Source organism: Acanthochromis polyacanthus, chromosome 22 (genome assembly GCF_021347895.1).
Source record: "Acanthochromis polyacanthus isolate Apoly-LR-REF ecotype Palm Island chromosome 22, KAUST_Apoly_ChrSc, whole genome shotgun sequence".
NCBI lineage: Eukaryota > Metazoa > Chordata > Actinopteri > Pomacentridae > Acanthochromis > Acanthochromis polyacanthus.
In genome coordinates, this window is record NC_067134.1 from 7,658,696 (window position 1) to 7,680,750 (window position 22,055).

Sequence of the window (22,055 nt, forward strand, 5' to 3'; positions counted from 1 at the left end):
AGACTCAAAGATGTCCTAAAAGAACCGAAATTGCTCAGAATTGTTGCCCATAATGACTCAAGATTTGACCAAAATGAGATGAAAATTGTCTAAAATGACTCAAACTTGACCCACAATGACTTTAAGCCTGTTCACAATGAGATAAAGATTGTCCAAGATGACTTGAGACCGGCCTAAATGAGTCTAAATTGTCCTAAAAAGACTGAAAGTTGACGAAAAGACTCAAAAACGCACAAAAAGACCTTAAATAACTGAATTGTTGTCCAAAATGACATAAACCTGATCATAAGAGTCAAAAATGTCCAAGAAGATTCAATCTTTACCCACAATGACTTTTAAGTTTGTCCAAAAACATTTAAAATGTGTCCAAAATAAGATGAAAATGTCATAAATGGAACAAATTTGTCCAGGAAGGCTGAAGTTTAAGCTGAAACCACCTGAGTTTGTCCAGAAGACTCCAGCATGTAACCTATGCTGTAGTGTGTTATACAGAGTGTGTATTACAGAGTGTGCACTGTAGTGTGTGTTTATTATAGTGTGTATTATGTGTTGGGGGCGGGGCCAGCTCCAGCAGCTCCTCCATTGTCTGAGGGAGGGTCTGGTCTGGTCTAGCTGAGCCGAGCATCGCTGCAGAGAGAGACAAAGAGGGGGAGGCAGACTCGCTTTCTTTCTTCGTGTGGGGGAGGAGAGGGGGGAGGATTAGACCGGCTACACGCACATCTCATGCTAACACACACACACGCACACAACACACGGACACACACGCGGACACACAACAACACGGCGGCGGAGCGGAGCATCATCTGGACCAGCATCAGGACCAGGACCGGAATCAGCATCAGGACCAGGACCGGGACCAGCAGCAGCAGGACTGGGACCTGAACCAGAACCGAAACCAGGACCGGCACCGGAGGAGACAAAGAGACAGACAGACAGACAGACAGGCAGGCAGGCAGGCAGACAGACAGGCCTTCTCTCTCCGTCATGGCCGACCACATGTTCCGCTGCTTGTGTGTCTGAGTGTGTGTGTGTGCGCTGCTGGTGGGTGTGTTCGCTGTGTGTGTGTCCCTGTGTGTCGGCGTGTGTGTCCGCGTGTGTGTGATGGGGAACGCGGAGAGCATGGAGAGCCAGCTGGCCGTGATCCGGTCCAGAGCCGCCCCGGTCCGACTCCCGATGCCCGACCCGGCGGAGCTGGAGGAGAGGTTCTCCATAGCGCTGGTAGGTCCAAACACACAACAAATACACAACAAATACACAACACACACACACAGAAGAGGTTCTCCATAGCGCTGGTAGGTCCAAACACACAACAAATACACAACAAATACACAACACACACACACAGGAGAGGTTCTCCATAGCGCTGGTAGGTCCAAACACACAACAAATACACAACAAATACACAACACACACACAGAAGAGGTTCTCCATGGCGCTGGTAGGTCCAAACACACAACAAATACACAACACACACACAGGAGAGGTTCTCCATAGCGCTGGTAGGTCCAAACACACAACAAATACACAACAAATACACAACACACACACACAGGAGAGGTTCTCCATAGCGCTGGTAGGTCCAAACACACAACAAATACACAACAAATACACAACACACACACAGAAGAGGTTCTCCATGGCGCTGGTAGGTCCAAACACACAACAAATACACAACACACACACAGAAGAGGTTCTCCATGGCGCTGGTAGGTCCAAACACACAACAAATACACAACAAATACACAACACACACACAGAAGAGGTTCTCCATGGCGCTGGTAGGTCCAAACACACAACAAATACACAACAAATACACAACACACACACAGAAGAGGTTCTCCATGGCGCTGGTAGGTCCAAACACACAACAAATACACAACAAATACACAACACACACACAGAAGAGGTTCTCCATGGCGCTGGTAGGTCCAAACACACAACAAATACACAACAAATACACAACAAATACACAACACACACACAGAAGAGGTTCTCCATGGCGCTGGTAGGTCCAAACACACAACAAATACACAACACACACACAGGAGAGGTTCTCCATGGCGCTGGTAGGTCCAAACACACAACAAATACACAACAGATACACAACAGATACACAACACACACACAGGAGAGGTTCTCCATGGCGCTGGTAGGTCCAAACACACAACAAATACACAGCAGATACACAACACACACACACAGGAGAGGTTCTCCATGGCGCTGGTAGGTCCAAACACACAACAAATACACAACACACACACAGGAGAGGTTCTCCATGGCGCTGGTAGGTCCAAACACACAACAAATACACAACACACACACAGGAGAGGTTCTCCATGGCGCTGGTAGGTCCAAACACACAACAAATACACAACACACACACAGAAGAGGTTCTCCATGGCGCTGGTAGGTACAAACACACAACAAATACACAACACACACACAGGAGAGGTTCTCCATGGCGCTGGTAGGTCCAAACACACAACAAATACACAACAGATACACAACACACACACAGGAGAGGTTCTCCATGGCGCTGGTAGGTAAAAATACACAACAAATACACAATAAACACAACAAACACACAATATATACACAATATAGACAAGAGAGGTTCTCCATAGGCCTGGTAGGTAGAAATACACTATAAATAAACAATATATACATTATATATACACTATACACACAGGACGAGTCCTCTGTAGTCCTAGCACATCACAATAGACACAATAAATACACACAACATACACACACCTGGATTTACCTGAGCCTACAGGTGAGATCCTCCCATTGAATAATGACTGCAGTGATGAAACATCTTCTTTAACTGTAGCTGATTCTCATTTCTAAGCCACCGTGTTGTAGACATGTCCTGTGGTAATAAGGGATGTTAATCATCTCGGAGTGGTCACATGATTGGACTGCTTCAGGCAAAGAAACAACTAAGGAGATGAAACGACGAAAACCAGGTTAAGAGCCATCCAACAATCATTAGAACCTGAAGGATGGTGGAGAACCTTCATCTTCAGGAACAAACTCTGAGATGATTGAAGGAACATTTTAAGTTTAGGACTGGTTTAATGCTGGTTTAGGACTGGTTTAAAAGTGGTTTAGGACTAGTTTAAAAGTGGTTTAGGACTAATTTAGGACTGGTTAATGACTAGTTTAATACTGGTTTAGGACTGGTTTAACACTGGTTTAATACTGGTTTAGGACTGGTTTAATACTGATTTAATACTGGTTTAGGACTGGTTTAGGACTGGTTTAGAGCTGGTTAAGAGCTGGTTTAGGACTGATTTAGGACTGGTTAATGACTAGTTTAATACTGGTTTAGGACTGGTTTAGGACTGGTTTAATACTGGTTTAATATTGGTTTAGGACTGGTTTAGACCTGGTTAAGAGCTGGTTTAGGACTGTTTAGGGCTGGTTTAGGACTGGTTTAGAGCTGGTTTAGACCTGGTTAAGAGCTGGTTTAGGACTGTTTAGGACTGGTTTAGGACTGGTTTAATACTGGTTAATTACTGGTTTAGGACTGGTTTAGACCCGGTTAAGAGCTGGTTTAGGACTGTTTAGAGCTGGTTTAGGACTGGTTTAGAGCTGGTTTAGGACTGGTTTAGGACTGGTTTAAAAGTGGTTTCGGACTGGTTTTACAATGTCTTGGACAGTTTTAGGAGTAGTTTATGTTTGAGCTTGGTCCTGGTTTATAACTTTGTGAGGACTGGTTTCAGACTGTCTTAGGCAGGTCTTGGACTTTTTTTAACCCCAAGAACACCAAACCTACCATCAGCCATGGAGGTGGCAGTATCATGCTCTGTGGAACTGGAGCTTTACACAAAGTAAATGGAATAATGAAGAAAGAGGATCACCTCCACGTTCTTCAGGAGAACCTAAAACCATCAGCAGAAGGTTGATCTTGGACACAGTTGGATGTTTCAACCAGACAATGAGTCCAAACACAGATCAGATGTGGTAAAGAAATGGTTCCATCAGGATACAATGAAGGTTCTAGACTGGTCTCCCCAAAGTGACTTAAACCATCAAGAACCTGAAGAACCAAGTCAGTAATACAACAAATGTAGATGAACGACACCAGAACTGGTTCCAATACATTTGTCGTCTTTCTGTCTCAGACTTGAGTCAATTAAATTGATAGTGTAATGATACTGCCACTTCCATGCCTGATGGTAGGTATAGAGTCCAGAGGAGTTAAAGAGAAACCAGAAGATGGGGGCATTAGGGTAAAAAGAGAGGTGGATGAAGTGATGCACTCATCATAGCTAGTGTCTACAAATCTTGGTGGCCTCCCTCACTAGTCACTTCCTTCTTCAGAGGAGTCATAGGAGTCTTCGTGGCCTCCCTCACTAGTCTCTTTCTCCTTCAGAGGAGTCATAGGAGTCTTGGTGACCTCCCTCTCTAGTCTCTTTCTCCTTCAGAGGAGTCATAGGAGTCTTGGTGACCTCCCTCTCTAGTCTCTTTCTCCTTCAGAGGAGTCATAGGAGTCTTGGTGACCTCCCTCTCTGGTCTCTTTCTCCTTCAGAGGAGTCATAGGAGTCTTGGTGGCCTCCCTCTCTCGTCTCTTTCTCCTTCAGAGGAGTCATAGGAGTCTTGGTGGCCTCCCTCACTAGTCTCAGATGTATTCAGGTTCTATGTTCTTCCATTTCTTTGTTCTGTTTGTGTTCGTAGAACTCCATGAACCTGCCTCCTGATAAGGTGCGTCTGCTGCGTTCCTATGACAACGAGAAGAAGTGGGAGCTGATCTGTGACCAGGTGGGTGGTGTTGATGAGGTCGCTGTTTCAACCTGTCCACACCTGCAGGTGCAGGGGGGTGGGTCCTCGTGTCTGACACCGTCCAATCACGTTGTGTGTCTGTGTGTGATGCAGGAGAGGTTCCAGGTGAAGAATCCTCCTCATACCTACATCCAGAAGCTGAGAGGGTTCCTAGACCCGGCCGTGACCCGCAAGGTGACCCGTCTGTCTGTCCTTTACCTGTCTGTCTGTTATTAACCTGTCTGTCTGTCTGTCCTTCATTTACCTGTCTGTCTATCTGTCTATCTGTCTGTCTGTCTTTCATTAACCTGTCTGTCTGTCTGTCTGTCTGTCTGTCTGTCTGTTTGTTATTAACCTGTCTGTCTGTTACTGACATGTCTATCTGTCTGTCTGTCTGTCTTTCATTAACCTGTCTGTCTGTTACTGACATGTCTATCTGTCTGTCTGTCTGTCTGTTATTAACCTGTCTGTCTGTTACTGACATGTCTATCTGTCTGTCTGTCTGTCTTTCATTAACCTGTCTGTCTTTCATCAACCTGTCTGTCTGGTATTAACCTGTCTATTTGTCTGTCCACAGAAGTTCAGACGGAGAGTTCAGGAGTCGACTCAGATGCTCAGAGAGTTGGAGATTTCTCTTCGCACAAACCACATCGGGTATCTGTCTGCCTGAACACCTGTCTGTCTCTCTCTGTCTGTCTCTCTCTCCACCCCTCATCAATCCTTTTCTTCTTATCCGGGCTCGGGTTGTGGTATGTTCTTCTCCTCAACACCTTCAGTTCCTCCTGAGGGATCCTGGAGCATTCCCAGGTCAGATGAGATATGTGATCCCTCCATCCCCCTCAGGTTGTCTCCTCCTAGTTGGACCAACCTGGACAACCTCCACAGGAAGTCGTCAATCCTGATCAGATGTTGAACCGTTTAACTGGCTTCTTTTAGTACAATGGATCAGCTACTTTAATCCCAGGTCTCATTGTTTGGTCGTCACTCGGAGCTGAAGACCATCGATGAGCACTGGAACATGGACTAGGAGATATAGAGCTTTGACCTCCAGCTCAGCTGCAACAGTTTGGTACAACACCTGCATCACTGCTATGTCACCCAATGACCCCTGTAGGGCTGGACCCGAATATCCCACATATCCGATATCAGAATATTCCTTCCTTAACCCCCCCCACTCCCCACCCCCGCGGTCGGACGTTACCGGGCGGAAAGAATATGCGGCGTTACTGTCTTCCCTCTGCCTTCGGCCCACATAAACTCATATGTGATCACCCCCTCCTCCCCCTAGATGAAAATATTCAGAGCTCGTCTCTTCCCTTCACCTTCAGTCCACTTCGGCTCATCCCGCAGTGTTCGGCTCATCTCTGCTCATCCATTCATGTTTGTTACCACCACCTGAATGGCCGGGTGGCTGCCAACTCTGACGTCACACTTCAGTTCGTTGCATAAACACAAGGCAAGATGCTGAAGATCTCCACTCTTTGGGAATTCTTCAGTTTAACTCAACACAAAACGAAAGCATAAATATTCAGAAGCCAGACGCCACTATTCGGGCCAGCCCTTGACCCCTGTCCATCTCACAGATGACTTCCTGACATTTGTGAACAGAATCCCAAGATATTTATACTCCTTCTCTTGAAGCAGCACTTCAACCCCAACCTAGAGCAGCAATCCACTGGTTTCTGTCAGAGAACCAGGATTTCAGACTGGGAAGATCTAGATATGGACGTCCTCCTCACCCCGATTGTGCCCTGTGAACCCGTCAGTGAATATCACGAATGATACTGGAGACGAGGGTCAACAATGGTGGAGCCTGGTGGTGTTCATGGTGTTCCTCAGCAACAGGTCCTTACAGGTAGAGGGTAAATGAATGCAGTAACGTCTAGGACTACAAATGTGTAAGACTTTGTGCTGAGGACAGGACACCTAATACTTCTCCAAGGCCATCCTTCAACCACAGCTGCAGTTCCTGTGGTTCTTCTTGGTCCCATCTGCTGCTTCAGGAGACCAAGAGCCAAAGGACAATCCAATCCCACTCCAACAATCAGTCGGACGTTTTCCCTCTGAACCGTGAGGAGACCATCAGGTTTTCCAGGGAGGTCTCCATCATGGCAGCACTCAGTCATGTTCTCTTCAGCATGGGTCAGGAGGAGAACGCCTCTCCAGGATTCTGGTTAGAGAACCTCTGAAATGTGTTGATGTCGACCCAACTAGATCTGATTGATTCCATCACCTCCTGCACCAGAAATGCCCCAAAAACCAGCACCTGACCCCAATGATTCACCTATCGCTCACCTGTCTGTCTCTAACCTGTCCGTTTCTACCCCATCTGTCGCTAACCTATCTGTCTCTAATCTGTCTGTCTCTACCTGTCTTTTACCTGTCTGTCTCTAACCTGTCTGTCTGTAACCTGTCTGTCTCTAACCTATCTGTCTCTAACCTGTGTGTCTCTACCCTGTCTGTCCCTAACCTGTCTATCTCTCTACCTGTCTGTCTGCAGGTGGGTCAGGGAGTTCCTGAATGAGGAGAACCGAGGTCTTGATGTTCTGGTGGAGTATTTGTCGTTCGCTCAGTACGCCGTCACGTGAGTCCAGAATGTTGTTTCCATGGTTACAGACAGACTCTAATGATCAGCTGTTGTAGGAACCTGTAGGAACCTGCAATAGATGCTTCTAGAACCTGCATTAGATGTTTCTAGAAGCTCCACTAGATATTTCTAGAACCTGAATTAGATGTTTCTAGAACCTGCATTAGATGTTTCTAGAACCTCCACTAGGTGTTTCTAGAACCTGTGTGATGTTCAGGTTTGATGGAGAACCGTCGGAGGCCGGATCAGAGGTGTCGTCCATCGACTCCCCCTGGAGCCGCTCCATAGAGGATCTCCATGGCGACTGCAGTCTCCCCTCCCCGTCCTCCTCGGCGCCGCGAGCAGCTCGACACTCCATCAGGTAGCAGGAAGTAGAGGAGAACCAGGTAAGCTCACCTGTTGACCCGCTCAGGTGATCTCTGATCCGTCTGTCTGTCCTCAGCTCCACTCTGGTGACTCGATCGAACACGCTGCCGAGTCGCCGCACACTGAAGAACTCGAGACTCGTCTGTAAGAAGGACGACGTCCACGTCTGCGTCATGTGTCTGAGAGCCATCATGAACTACCAGGTACCCCACAACACAGTACTCACCTGGCTAGTACTAACTAGTACTGGCTCACCTGGTTAGTACTAACTAGTACTCCAACTAGTACTCTGACTAGTACAGACTCATCTGGATAGTACTCTGACTAGTACTGTAACTAGTACTGACTCACCTGGTTAGTAGTCTAACTAGTACTGACTCACCTGGTTAGTACTATAACTAGTACTGACTCACCTAGTTAGTACTCTAACTAGTACTGACTTGCCTGGTTAGTACTTTATCTAGTACTAATACATCTGGTCAGTACTGTGACTAGTACTAGTACTGAAACGTGTCCTTGTCATCCTCAGTATGGATTCAACATGGTGATGTCTCATCCACACGCCGTCAACGAGATTGCTCTGAGCCTCAACAACCGCAACCCCAGGTACTACCAAAAATACTACTACTACTGCTGCAAATGGTGTTACTTACTAATAGTACATCTACTAATACAACCAATGATAATACTACTGCTGTCACAAATACTACTACTACTACTTCAAATACTACTACTGCTACTACAACCACAACGGCAGACACAAATCTACTAGATATAAAACTACAAACTACTGCTGAAAGTACACCTGAGAAATAGAAACATATTTTGAACATATTGACACTACACCTGTCTGTCCTGTCTGTCCTCTCTTCAGGACGAAGGCTCTGGTCTTGGAGTTGTTGGCGGCCGTTTGTTTGGTCAGAGGAGGACATGAGATCATCCTGTCAGCCTTCGACCACTTTAAAACTGTAAACAACAACAACACACTGTAAACAACAACAGCATGCTGTAAATGACAACACACTGCAAACAACAACAACATACTCTAAACAACAACACACTGTAAACAACAACATACTGTAAACAACAACACACTGCAAACAACAACAGCATACTGTAAACAACACACTGTAAACAACAACACACTGTAAACAAAAACAACACACTGTAAACAACTATGACAACATACTGTAAACAACACACTGATACAATACTATACATACATATTGATTGATTGAGTGATTGATTGATTGGTTGCAGGTGTGTTCTGAGTCGATGCGTTTTGAAAAGCTGATGGAACATTTTAAGAACGAAGACGACAACATCGACTTCTTGGTAACGTTTATTTAATTTTAGTTAATTTGCATAATTAAGGTCCACACCTGGTTGCTAACGAGCTTTCTGTTGCCGTGGAAACGGTGGTCAGGTGGCCTGCATGCAGTTCATCAACATTGTGGTGCACTCTGTAGAGGACATGAACTTCAGAGTCCATCTGCAGTACGACTTCACCAAACTCAACCTGGACGACCACCTGGAGGTAACCTGCTCACCTGGAGGGCTCTCAGCCAATCACACAACACGTCTGATGTCCCCAACATTTAAAGTGATGTTTACTGATAGCAAGCTGACCTGTCGCACTACCTGTCTCCCCTCCTGTGTCTCCTTCTGTCTCCCCACCTGTCTCCCCACCTGTCTCTCCTTCTGTCTCCTCACCTGTCTCTCCACCTGTCTCCCCTCAGCGGTTGAAGCACACAGAGAGCGACAGGCTGCAGGTCCAGATCCAGGCCTACCTGGACAACGTGTTTGACGTTGGGACGTTGCTGGAGGACGCTGAGACCAAAACCGCTGCTCTGGAGAGAGTGGAGGAACTGGAGGAGAACCTGGGGACGGTAAGACAGCTGTCTGTCTCTCAGCAGACCAACCAGCTGCAGACAGACAGACAGATACTGACCTGTCTCCCTGTCCTCAGATGTCCGAGCGTCTCCTGGATGTAGAGAACGAAGCGATGCTGAAGATCGTGGAACTGGAGAAGCAGCTGATGCAGACCAACAAGGAGCTGGACCAGATGCGGGTTAGTTACCGTCAACACAAAGGGTTACCATGGAGACGGATAGGCTGTTAATAAGCCCCGCCCCTTCACCCCTGCAGGACGTGTACGCCAGCGCCAACTCTCAGGTGCACACCCTGAGGAGGATGGTCCGCGAGAAGGACCAGACCATCCGACGCCAGAGCCGCCTGGAGCGCCAGGCCCAGGAGGCCCAGCAGTCCGGAGGTCCTGGAGCCCCTCAGCCCCAGAGAGGGGAGGGGGACGGAGGCGTGGCTGACTCTGCCTCCCCCTCACCTCCACCCATCCCCACCCTGTCCCCCAGGTGAGTGATCTGACCCTCACAGGGCTAAACCAGTTAAACCAGTTAAATCATCAGATTCTCAGAGGGGTAAACCGTCAAACCAGTTAAACCATCACATTCTCAGAGGGGTAAACCAGTTAAACCAGTTAAACCAGTCAAACCACTTAAACCAGTTAAACCAGTAACCGTCACTGACTGGTCTGTTGTTGATTAACATCTGCAGCCCGGAGACGGTAGCCTATCACGGCATGGGACCGGGGATGGGCGGAGCTCCAGATATGCCGCCCCCTCCCCCCCCTCCTCCTCCTCCACCAATGCCAGGCTCAGGTGAGTTTCTGCTCGACCAATCAGATCAATTTCTAGTTTGAACTGCAGTACAAGCTGATGATACCGCGAGTACTGCAGTATGGAGTAGTACTACTACATACAACGAGTACTACACACTGCAAATACTGCTCCTAGTACTGAGTACTGCTAAATGTGTGTACTAATTGGTAGTTTTCTTCTTCTCTCATCTCTAAAGTGTCCAATGGACCTTACCCCGCCCCTCCCCCTCCGGGTCCCCTCCCCCCCCTCCTCCCCCTCCCCCACCCTGTCGGACCAGTGAGCTCTCCTCCGTTCCCATGCCCCCTCCTCCTCCCCCCGTGGCCCCACCCCTTCCAGGGTCGGGGGGGTCACCAACAGTGATCTTCACCTCCGGACTGGCAGGTGAGTTACTGCGGTGTGTTCAGGGGCGGCGTGGAAATCCCAGAATCCTGCAAAGAAACTTGCTGTTGTTGTGATTCTAATGTGTGTTCTGTTTCCTCCTGCTGCTGACAGAGGGTCCACTCAAGCTATTCTGTACGTCCACGTTCCTCTACCTCCTCCATCACCTGCTACCTGGAAGCCAGCTCTGATTGGCTGGTGTCCAGGTACCAGGGTCAAATGTCTGTTCAGACTGACAGGTCGAACACAGAGCGACGATGTTTGCCGTCAGCCTGAACACACAGCTCCATCCATTCACACAGGTTTTGAGTTCTTTTGTTCAGACACAGAATAATTAGGTAGATGTCGATTACCTTACCTTCTTGACAGTTTCGGCAAACACTCTCGTCTTCCTCAGAGGCGTCTCACTGACAGCCTGTGACATGTCAGCCGGCAGATTTTGACGGCCGGCATTTGTCAAGGAAGCAAGGTAGTCAACATCTACCCAATTATTCTATGTCTGAACAAAAGAACTCAAAACCAATGTACTAATAAGAAGACATAATTAACGTTTTTGAGGTCCATCCATTCACACCTGTACACCTGTCTGTCTGCTCACCTGTCCACCTGTCTGTCTGCTCACCTGTACACCTGTCTGTCTGCTCACCTGTCCATCTGTCTGTCTGCTCACCTGTCCACCTGTCTGTCTGCTCACCTGTCTGTCTGCTCACCTGTCTGTCTGCTCACCTGTCCATCTGTCTGTCTGCTCACCTGTCCACCTGTCTGTCTGCTCACCTGTCTGTCTGCTCACCTGTCCACCTGTCTGTCTGCTCACCTGTCCACCTGTCTGTCTGCTCACCTGTCTGTCTGCTCACCTGTCTGTCTGCTCACCTGTCCACCTGTCTGTCTGCTCACCTGTCTGTCTGCTCACCTGTCTGTCTGCTCACCTGTCTGTCTGCTCACCTGTCCATCTGTCTGTCTGCTCACCTGTCCATCTGTCTGTCTGCTCACCTGTCCACCTGTCTGTCTGCTCACCTGTCCACCTGTCTGTCTGCTCACCTGTCTGTCTGCTCACCTGTCCACCTGTCTGTCTGCTCACCTGTCTGTCTGCTCACCTGTCCATCTGTCTGTCTGCTCACCTGTCCACCTGTCTGTCTGCTCACCTGTCTGTCTGCTCACCTGTCCACCTGTCTGTCTGCTCACCTGTCTGTCTGCTCACCTGTCCACCTGTCTGTCTGCTCACCTGTACACCTGTCCCCTGCAGCTGTGAAGATCAAGAAGCCAATCCAGACCAAGTTCAGGATGCCGGTGTTGAACTGGGTCGCTCTGAAGCCCAGTCAGATCAATGGAACCGTCTTCAACGACATCGACGACGAATCCATCTTGCAGGTGAAGGATGCTTTAGACTGAAACCAGGGCTGAAGAACTGTCTCCCACCTGTCTGTCTCCCTCCTGTCTGACTCTCACCTGTCTGACTCCCACCTGTCTGTCTCTCAGGACCTGGACGTCGAGGAATTTGAGGAGATGTTTAAGACGAAGGCTCAGGGTCCGGCTGTGGACCTGACTCTGTCCAGACAGAAGCTTCCTCAGAAAGCTCCATCCAAAGTCTCCCTGCTGGAGGCCAACAGGGCCAAGAACCTGGCCATCACCCTGAGGAAGGCCGGCCAGGGGTCAGAGGTCATCTGCCGGGCCATTCACACGTAGGTCAACCTGCACCGGTACAGCCACAAAACACCAGTAACACCAGTAGAAACACCTTACCGACACCAGTAACACCAGTACCAGACACCTTACCAACACCAGTAACACCAGTACCAGACACCTTACCAACACCAGTAACACCAGTACCAAACATCTTAACAACACCAGTAACACCAGTACCAGACACCTTAACAACACCAGTAGCACCAGTACCAGACACCTTAACAACACCAGTAGCACCAGTACCAGACACCTTACCAACACCAGTAACACCAGTACCAGACACCTTACCAACACCAGTAACACCAGTACCAGACACCTTAACAACACCAGTAGCACCAGTACCAGACACCTTAACAACACCAGTAGCACCAGTACCAGACACCTTACCAACACCAGTAGCACCAGTACCAGACACCTTAACAACACCAGTAGCACCAGTACCAGACACCTTAACAACACCAGTAGCACCAGTACCAGACACCTTAACAACACCAGTAGCACCAGTACCAGACACCTTACCAACACCAGTAGCACCAGTACCAGACACCTTAACAACACCAGTAACACCAGTACCAGACACCTTAACAACACCAGTAACACCAGTACCAGACACCTTAACAACACCAGTAACACCAGTACCAGACACCTTACCAACACCAGTAACACCAGTACCAGACACCTTAACAACACCAGTAGCACCAGTACCAGACACCTTACCAACACCAGTAGCACCAGTACCAGACACCTTAACAACACCAGTAGCACCAGTACCAGACACCTTACCAACACCAGTAACACCAGTACCAGACACCTTAACAACACCAGTAGCACCAGTACCAGACACCTTAACAACACCAGTAGCACCAGTACCAGACACCTTAACAACACCAGTAACACCAGTACCAGACACCTTAACAACACCAGTAGCACCAGTACCAGACACCTTAACAACACCAGTAGCACCAGTACCAGACACCTTAACAACACCAGTAACACCAGTACCAGACACCTTAACAACACCAGTAACACCAGTACCAGACACCTTAACAACACCAGTAACACCAGTACCAGACACCTTAACAACACCAGTAACACCAGTACCAGACACCTTAACAACACCAATAGCACCAGTACCAGACACTGTCCCATCAGACAGAGTCTTTATGGTGAACCTGATCCCGGCGGTCCATGTGTTCGCTGCAGGTTCGACCTCCGGACGGTCCGGGTGGACTTTGTAGAGTGTCTTATGCGTTTCCTGCCGACGGACTCTGAGGTGAAGCTGCTGCGACAGTATGAGAGAGACAGGAAACCTCTGGAGGCTCTGAGCGACGAGGACCGCTTCATGATGCAGTTCAGCCGCATCGAGAGGCTCAGCCAGCGCATGAGCATCATGACCTTCATGGGCAACTTCACCGACAACGTCCAGATGTTAACCCCGGTAAGAAAGAGCAACGTCCAGATGTTAACCCCGGTAAGAAAGAGCAACGTCCAGATGTTAACCCCGGTAAGAAAGAGCAACGTCCAGATGTTAACCCCGGTAAGACAGAGAAACGTCCAGATGTTAACCCCGGTAAGACAGAGAAACGTCCAGATGTTAACCCCGGTAAGAAAGAGCAACGTCCAGATGTTAACCCCGGTAAGAAAGAGCAACGTCCAGATGTTAACCCCGGTAAGACAGAGAAACGTCCAGATGTTAACCCCGGTAAGACAGAGAAACGTCCAGATGTTAACCCCGGTAAGAAAGAGCAACGTCCAGATGTTAACCCCGGTAAGAAAGAGCAACGTCCAGATGTTAACCCCGGTAAGACAGAGAAACGTCCAGATGTTAACCCCGGTAAGACAGAGAAACGTCCAGATGTTAACCCCGGTAAGACAGAGAAACGTCCAGATGTTAACCCCGGTAAGACAGAGAAACGTCCAGATGTTAACCCCGGTAAGACAGAGAAACGTCCAGATGTTAACCCCGGTAAGACAGAGAAACGTCCAGATGTTAACCCCGGTAAGAAAGAGCAACGTCCAGATGTTAACCCCGGTAAGACAGACAGGCAGACAGACAAGCAGACAGATGTGAGCCTTCTCACCATGCTGTGTTTCCTTACAGCAACTCCACGCCATCATCGCTGCTTCAGTTTCCATAAAATCGTCCCAGAAGCTCAAGAAGATCCTGGAGGTCAGTGTGCTGCCATGGAACACACAGATACATCTATGAAGCCTGGTTCTATGTTTTATTGATCCACATCTATGTGATCTGGTTCTATGTTTTATTGATCCACATCTATGTGGTCTGACTCTATGTGTTGTTGCTGCAGATCATCTTGGCTCTGGGAAACTACATGAACAGCAGCAAGAGAGGAGCTGTGTACGGATTCAAACTGCAGAGCTTAGACCTGGTAACACACACACTTGTCAGATATTGATCCATGATTGGTTCGGCTTGTCAGCACAGCACTGATTGACTAGTTTGTGTGTGTGTGTGTGTGTGTGTGTGTGTGTGTGTGTGTGTGTGTGTGTGTGTAGCTCCTGGAGACCAAGTCGACTGACAGAAAGCAGACGTTGCTTCATTACATCGCCAACGTGGTCAGAGAGAAATATTCGTCCGTGTCTCTGTTCTACAACGAGCTGCACTACGTGGACAAGGCTGCTGCAGGTGAGTCCGTGGGCCAAACAGATCGCTGTCTAGCCACCTGTGTGTTTACCTGTGTGTTTACCAGTGTTTACCTGTGTGCTTACCTGTGTTTACCAGTGTTTACCTGTGTGTTTACCTGTGTTTACCAGTGTTTACCTGTGTGTTTACCTGTGTGTTTACCAGTGTTTACCTGTGTGCTTACCTGTGTTTACCAGTGTTTACCTGTGTGTTTACCTGTGTTTACCAGTGTTTACCTGTGTGCTTACCTGTGTTTACCTGTGTTTACCTGTGTGTTTACCAGTGTTTACCTGTGTGCTTACCTGTGTGTTTACCAGTGTTTACCTGTGTGTTTACCTGTGTGTTTACCAGTGTTTACCTGTGTGTTTACCTGTGTGTTTACCAGTGTTTACCTGTGTGCTTACCTGTGTTTACCTGTGTGTTTACCTGTGTTTACCAGTGTTTACCTGTGTGCTTACCTGTGTTTACCTGTGTTTACCTGTGTGTTTACCTGTGTTTACCAGTGTTTACCTGTGTGCTTACCTGTGTTTACCTGTGTTTACCTGTGTGCTTACCTGTGTTTACCAGTGTTTACCTGTGTGTTTACCTGTGTGCTTACCTGTGTTTACCTGTGCTCAGTGAGTCTGGAGAACGTTCTGTGTGACGTGAAGGAGCTGCAACGAGGGATGGAGCTCACCTGGAGAGAGTTCAGCGTGTCACACAACGCCACACTCAAAGACTTCATCAGCAGAAATGAATCACGGCTCAGCAAACTGCAGGAGGATGCCCGCATTGCTCAGGTGAGACGGCACACCTGAGCTCACCTGTTCCATCCAGACAGGTGAGCTCAGGTCACACGTAAAGTGTTTTTGTGTTTTTGACGAACCTCAGGACGCCTTCGAGGATGCAGTGAAGTTTTTCGGAGAGAGCTCCAAGACGATGCCACCGTCCGTCTTCTTCCCCATCTTTGTCCGGTTCATCAAAGCCTACAGGGTGAGTGACAGACAGGCCACGCCCCTTCCAGAAGGGGCGTGGCCTGTACAGCAGAGGCTCCTCCCACATCCTGATCACAGCATTCATTTTTAACACAATCATCGAACTTAAAACAGGTCAAGGAATAACGATGTTGTAACTTTTAGCTGGCGGAGGAGGAGAACGAGCAGCGTCGGCGTCAGGAGCAGATGTTGTTGGAGAAGCTGGAGCAGGAGGAGCAGCAGCAGGAGGAGGAGACCAAGGTGAGTCCCCACACACCCGTTATATCATCGCCAATGCGGCCTCTGATTGGTCGGACTAAAGCAAAGCCCCGCCCCCTCCAGTCTCCGTCCCACAGGGGGAAGCGGCAGCAGCAGGAGCTAATCACGGAGCTCCGACGACGGCAAGGAAAGGACAGCCGGCACGTTTACGAGGGGAAGGACGGCGCCATCGAGGACATCATCACAGGTAGAGTTACAGCCAAGATCCATCCAAAAGGTAGACATTTTTACAAAAAGCAGGTTGCAGAATGATCCAGCCCCCTATAAACAATGTTAACTGCAGAAAAACTCAAATGCCATCCACCTGTATGAATACATCTGGAAGTGAATCCAACGGGGACACATGCTGAACATTGAGTAAAACCCATGTCTATAAAATGGGGACACTTTGGGCCAATAAGCTCTATGGTTCAGACCAGAGAGATGTCCTGAAGTTTAGAGAGGAGACAGTCGCTTTGAAATGGGTCCAAGAAGATCTCCACGCTCTCGAATGTTCTCAGAGACGCTGTTGGAAGCATCATTGGTCAGTTCAAATCCACCGGTACTGTGACTAAAGTTGAAGCTAATTGGACGTTCCAGGAAGACAACGACCCCAAACACACATCAGAACCAACAAAGGCTGGTTAGAGAAGAAAGCCTGGAAGGTTCTAGAGTGGACATCACAACCTCCAGACTGAAATCCAATGGAGAACCTGTGGTGGATCTGAAGAAAGCTGCTGCAAAACGTGAACCTGAGAACATCGCTGAGCTGGAGACCATCGCCCACGAGGAATGGACTAAAATTCCCAAGGAGCTGCCAGAAGCTTGTTAGAGACGATACCTCCATCTACAGCAGGTCATTGGAGCTAAAAGCTGCTGAAGATACAGCCTCATAGGACCTGAAGATACGGCCTCATAGGACCAGAAGCTACAGCCCCATAGGACCTGAAGATACGGCCTCATAGGACCTGAAGATACAGCCTCATAGGACCTGAAGATACAGCCTCATAGGACCTGAAAATACAGCCGCATAGGACCTGAAGATACAACCTCATAGGACCTGAAGATACGGCCTCATAGGACCTGAAGATACAGCCTCATAGGACCTGAAGATACAACCTCATAGGACCTGAAGATACAGCCCCATAGGACCTGAAGATACGGCCTCATAGGACCTGAAGATACAGCCTCATAGGACCTGAAGATACAACCTCATAGGACCTGAAGATACAACCTCATAGGACCTGAAGATACAACCTCATAGGACCTGAAAATACGGCCTCATAGGACCTGAAGATACGGCCTCATAGGACCTGAAGATACGGCCTCATAGAACCTGAAGATACAGCCTCATAGGACCTGAAGATACAACCTCATAGGACCTGAAGATACAGCCTCATAGGACCTGAAGATACAACCTCATAGGACCTGAAGATACGGCCTCATAGGACCTGAAGATACAACCTCATAGGACCTGAAGATACGGCCTCATAGGACCTGAAGATACAGCCTCATAGGACCTGAAGATACGGCCTCATAGAACCTGAAGATACAGCCTCATAGGGGGTTGGCTCATTCTGTATGCTACTGTAGACAGCTTTTAATGTGTATTTGTGTGCATTTATGTGTGTAGTTGTGTATATTTGTGTGTATATTTGTGTATCTGCTGACTGGTTCTTGTGTCTCCAGCTCTGAAAACCGTCCCCTTCACGGCTCGGTCGGCCAAACGCAGCTCGCGCTTCTTCTGTGACCCCGCCCACTCCGAGGAGCACTACTGATGACATCACTGAGAGCAGCGGGAGGCCATGCCCACTTCAAATCGATGGGACCAATTAGCACTTTCTGATGATTGATGTGAACTGATGACATCATGTCTTCTCTGTTATTCTATTGGTCAGTTGGTGCACAGACCAGGCACCCAGACACCAGCGGACCTCGGGGCCCCGGGTCAGAACCTCTCCCTCCATCCAAACCACATAAAGTGTCTTAGCTGAGAACCGAAGTTCTGAAGCTGAACATCTGGAGCTTTTGACCGGACCACATGATCTTCCTCTGTACTCAGAGGTGCCGTTTGTTCTTGACTTCCTGGTGTTCAGGTTTCCAGTTTTCAGAGCACTTTAAAGAAACAGAAGTTCATCGTTAAATGAAAGAAAGGGGAACATGAACACCTCCAGCTGGAACACAACCGGACCTCTGAGGAACACTATGTGGTCCATGGTCAAAAGCCCAGGTTCTTAAAAATCTCTGACATAATAGAAATTAACCAACCAGTAAATTGAGGATAGCTGTGAAGAGAAACTTCAGACATCACGGTGCTAAAACCCCTGACGTTCCTTACAGCGCCCAAATCGTGCCTCGTTTTTTAAAGCCCACCACTGGTGGCGCCGTAGAACAGCATCCCCATGAGTCGGGTTCTGGTGTTCTATGTTGGACCAGAACCCGGACGCGCCTTTTTAAACCACATGAGGGCTAACAGCGGCTAAACTTCAGCTTCAGAGTCCTGTTTCTGGGTCAGCAGATCTGCGGTTCTCCTGTTGTTCTGGGTTCCTTTGGTCTGTGTCTTTAACTGGATCTTGTACAGGGTTCTACTCCTTTCACTACATTGTGTTTTACTGTGTTCTACTGTATTTTTTTCGCCTTATGGAGCCAGGATACACAGAGTCTGGCAGTTTACAAACCAAGAACAGTGTTAACACAAAGCATTCGGATTCACGGAACTACGTCTGACTGACGGAACCACGTCTGACCGACAGAACCACGTCTGACAGACGGAACTACGTCTGACAGACGGAACCACTTCTGACAGACAGAATCACGTCTGACCGACGGAACCACGTCTGACAGAGAGAACCACGCCTGACTGACGGAACCATGTCTGACAGACGGAACCACTTCTGACAGAGAGAACCACGTCTGACCGACGGAACCACGTCTGACCGACGGAACCACGTCTGACCGATAGAACCACGTCCGACAGACCTTGTCCAGCTGATTGAACTAGGCCCTCCTGACAGAATTATGTACGACTGACGAAACCAAGTCTTACTGATGGAACCGTGTGTGACTGGCTTAAACATATCTGACTAACAGAACTGTATCCGACTGACGAAACAAAGACAGATTGACGGAACTACAGTCGTGGTCAAACGTTTACATACATTAGTAAAGAACATAATGTCATGGCTCTCTTGAGGTTCCAGTTATTTCTACAACTCTGATTTTTCTCGGATAGAGAGATTGGAACAGATACTTCTTTGTCACAAAAACATTCATGAAGTTTGGTTCTTTTATGATTTTATTATGGGTTAACAGAAAAAGTGACCAAATCTGCTGGGTCAAAAATATACATATAGCAATGCTAATAGGTTGTTGTTAGAGATACGGACCCGTACCCGTAGCCTGTGGACTACGGATACGGCACTTGCCATTTGCCAATCAGATACGCGAGATCTGGTCACGTGACTCCCGGTAGACGTTAGCGGTACGGACCCATAGCATTGGTACTACAGGTACGGACCCTAAACCTGACCCTAACACTAACCCTAACCTTAACCTTTGCTTACCTTTCAACAGTTTGCAGTGGTTAGCAGCTTCTTGACTCGCGAGACTCGCGTACGGGTCCGTATCTGTCTGGCAAATGGAAAGTGCCGTATCCGTAGCCCACAGGCTACGGGTACGGGTCCGTATCTGTAGACACTACCATGCTAATATTTGGTTACACGTCCCTTGGCCATTTTCACTTCAATTAGATGCTTTTGGTAGCCATCCACAAGCTTCTGATTGAATCTTTGACCGCTCCTCTTGACAGAATCGGTGCAGTTCAGTTAAATTTGTTGGCTTTCTGATATGGACTTGTTTCTTCAGCATTGTCCACATGTTTTCAATGGGGTTTAAGTCAGGACTTTGGTAAGGCCATTCTAAAACCTTAATTCTAGCCTGATTTAGCCATTCTATTACCACTTTTGATGTGTGTTTGGGGTCATTGTCCTGTTGGAACACCCAACTGTGGCCAAGACCCAACCTTCAGGCTGATCATTTTAGGTTATCTTGAAGAATTTGAAGGTAATCCTCCTTCTTCATTATCCCATTTACTCTCTTTAAAGCACCATTTCCATGGGCAGCAAAACAGCCCCACAGCATAATACTACCACCACTGTGCTTGACGGTAGGCATGGTGTTCTTGGGGTCAAAGGCCTCACCTTTTCTCCTCCAAACATATTGCTCGGCATTGTGGCCAAACAGCTTGATTTTTGTTTCGTCTGACCACAGAACTTTCCTCCAGAAAGTCTTATCTTTGTCCATGTGATCAGCAGCAAACTTCAGTTGAGCCTTAAGGTGTCGCTTTTGGAGCAAGGACTTCTTGCACGGCAGCCTCTCAGTCCATGGCAATGCAAAACACGCTTGACCATGGACACTGACACCTGTGTTCCAGCAGCTTCTTATTCTTTGCAGATCTGCTTTTTGGTGGTTCTCGGTTGACTCTTAACCCTCCTGACCAATTTTCGCTCAGCAGCAGATGATAGCTTGCATTTTCTTCCTGATCGCGGCAGTGACAAAACAGTGCCATGCACTTTATTCTTACAAACAATTGTTTGCACTGTTGCTCTTGGGACCTGCAGCTGCTTTGAAATGGCTCCAAGTGACTTTCCTGACTTGTTCAAGTCAATGATTCACTTTTTCAGATCCGTGCTGAGCTCCTTTGACTTTCCTGTTGTAGTGTTTGTGGGCATTTGTATCCACTGAGCCCTATTTAAATGGCCTCAGAAGTAGCCAGCTGTAGTCACTCATAATCACTCATTAGAAGTCAAGACGCAATGCTATGAAGCTCATTTCAATGACACAACTTTCTAAGTTACCAAAATTGCTAATTTATGTTGCTGTATGTATATGTTTGACCCAGCAGATTTGGTCACTTTTTCTGTTAACCCTTAATAAAGTCATAAAAGAACCAAACTTCATGAATGTTTTTGTGACAAAGAAGTATCTGTTCCAATCTCTCTATCACAGAAAAATCAGAGTTGTAGAAATAACTGGAAACTCAAGAGAGCCATGACATTATGTTCTTTACAAGTGTATGTAAACGTTTGACCACGACTGTAAGTCCTACTGACTGAACCTTGGCCAACCGGTGGAACTGTGCCAGACTGACGAAACACTGACAGACTGACAGAACCACGTGTGACTGATGGAACCACATCAGCATGTTCTTCAAGCCAAACTCTGTATATCTGTGACTCTCAGTCCCTTCAGAACGTCTCTGCACCCGTCAGCAGCAGAACGGCACCAGCAGAAACCTACAAACTGACGACGAGACACTTCAGCATACAGAACGTCGGGTTCTTCATCACTGTGTTTGGAAGGCTGAAGCCCAGAGCTGCAGTTTGAGGCGTCACACTGAGGTGGCGCTGTGTGGCTGTGTGGAGGCGGGTCTGCTGGTGAGGCTCTGGACTCACCTGTAAAAACACGTGGAGGACAGAGCTGTGGAGCTGTCCGGTCCGAGGGGTCGACACCACCCTCCCCGTCCTTAAACCCCAACCCTCACCCCTTTATTTTAAATGGAAACGAGAAAAGAATCCTCAGCACAAAGTTTTCTACGTGTACAGATGTTTTCTAGGAAGCTGTGTAGTCATGCTCGTCCTGTCTGGTGTTTGTTGGATGTTGGTGGTGATTCTGCACTTGGTGTGTAAATAAAGCGCACCCTGTCGACACGAGCGTGTGTTATTAACTGATGCACGACATTACCC

The 22,055-nt window shown here is 48.0% G+C and overlaps 1 protein-coding gene and 2 long non-coding RNA genes across 3 annotated transcripts; 2 read left to right on the forward strand and 1 right to left on the reverse strand.

The window, feature by feature from the left end:
• The first annotated feature begins 629 nt into the window (after positions 1-629).
• Positions 630-22,019, forward strand: fmnl2b (formin-like 2b). Its single transcript, XM_051942034.1, is given in 29 exon segments — positions 630-1,218; positions 4,684-4,767; positions 4,882-4,962; positions 5,345-5,421; positions 7,268-7,351; positions 7,572-7,715; positions 7,797-7,923; positions 8,250-8,326; positions 8,595-8,688; positions 8,981-9,055; positions 9,147-9,257; positions 9,460-9,609; positions 9,690-9,791; positions 9,869-10,089; positions 10,292-10,395; positions 10,592-10,626; positions 10,629-10,776; positions 10,888-10,908; positions 12,017-12,141; positions 12,250-12,452; positions 13,660-13,894; positions 14,558-14,626; positions 14,766-14,846; positions 14,974-15,103; positions 15,719-15,879; positions 15,971-16,072; positions 16,219-16,314; positions 16,396-16,519; positions 18,001-22,019. Coding segments are annotated over 29 exon segments (3,267 nt in total). The 5' UTR covers positions 630-1,101; the 3' UTR covers positions 18,090-22,019.
• On the forward strand, positions 1,237-2,443 carry LOC127531828 (uncharacterized). Its single transcript, XR_007939003.1, has 4 exons — positions 1,237-1,276; positions 1,423-1,442; positions 1,578-2,133; positions 2,208-2,443. It is a non-coding gene; the product is annotated as an uncharacterized LOC127531828 (long non-coding RNA).
• On the reverse strand, positions 17,140-17,993 carry LOC127531838 (uncharacterized). The gene is made up of 3 exons (XR_007939072.1): positions 17,763-17,993; positions 17,487-17,716; positions 17,140-17,417 (listed from the first exon to the last, which is right to left on the reverse strand). It is a non-coding gene; the product is annotated as an uncharacterized LOC127531838 (long non-coding RNA).
• Positions 22,020-22,055: the final 36 nt, after the last annotated feature.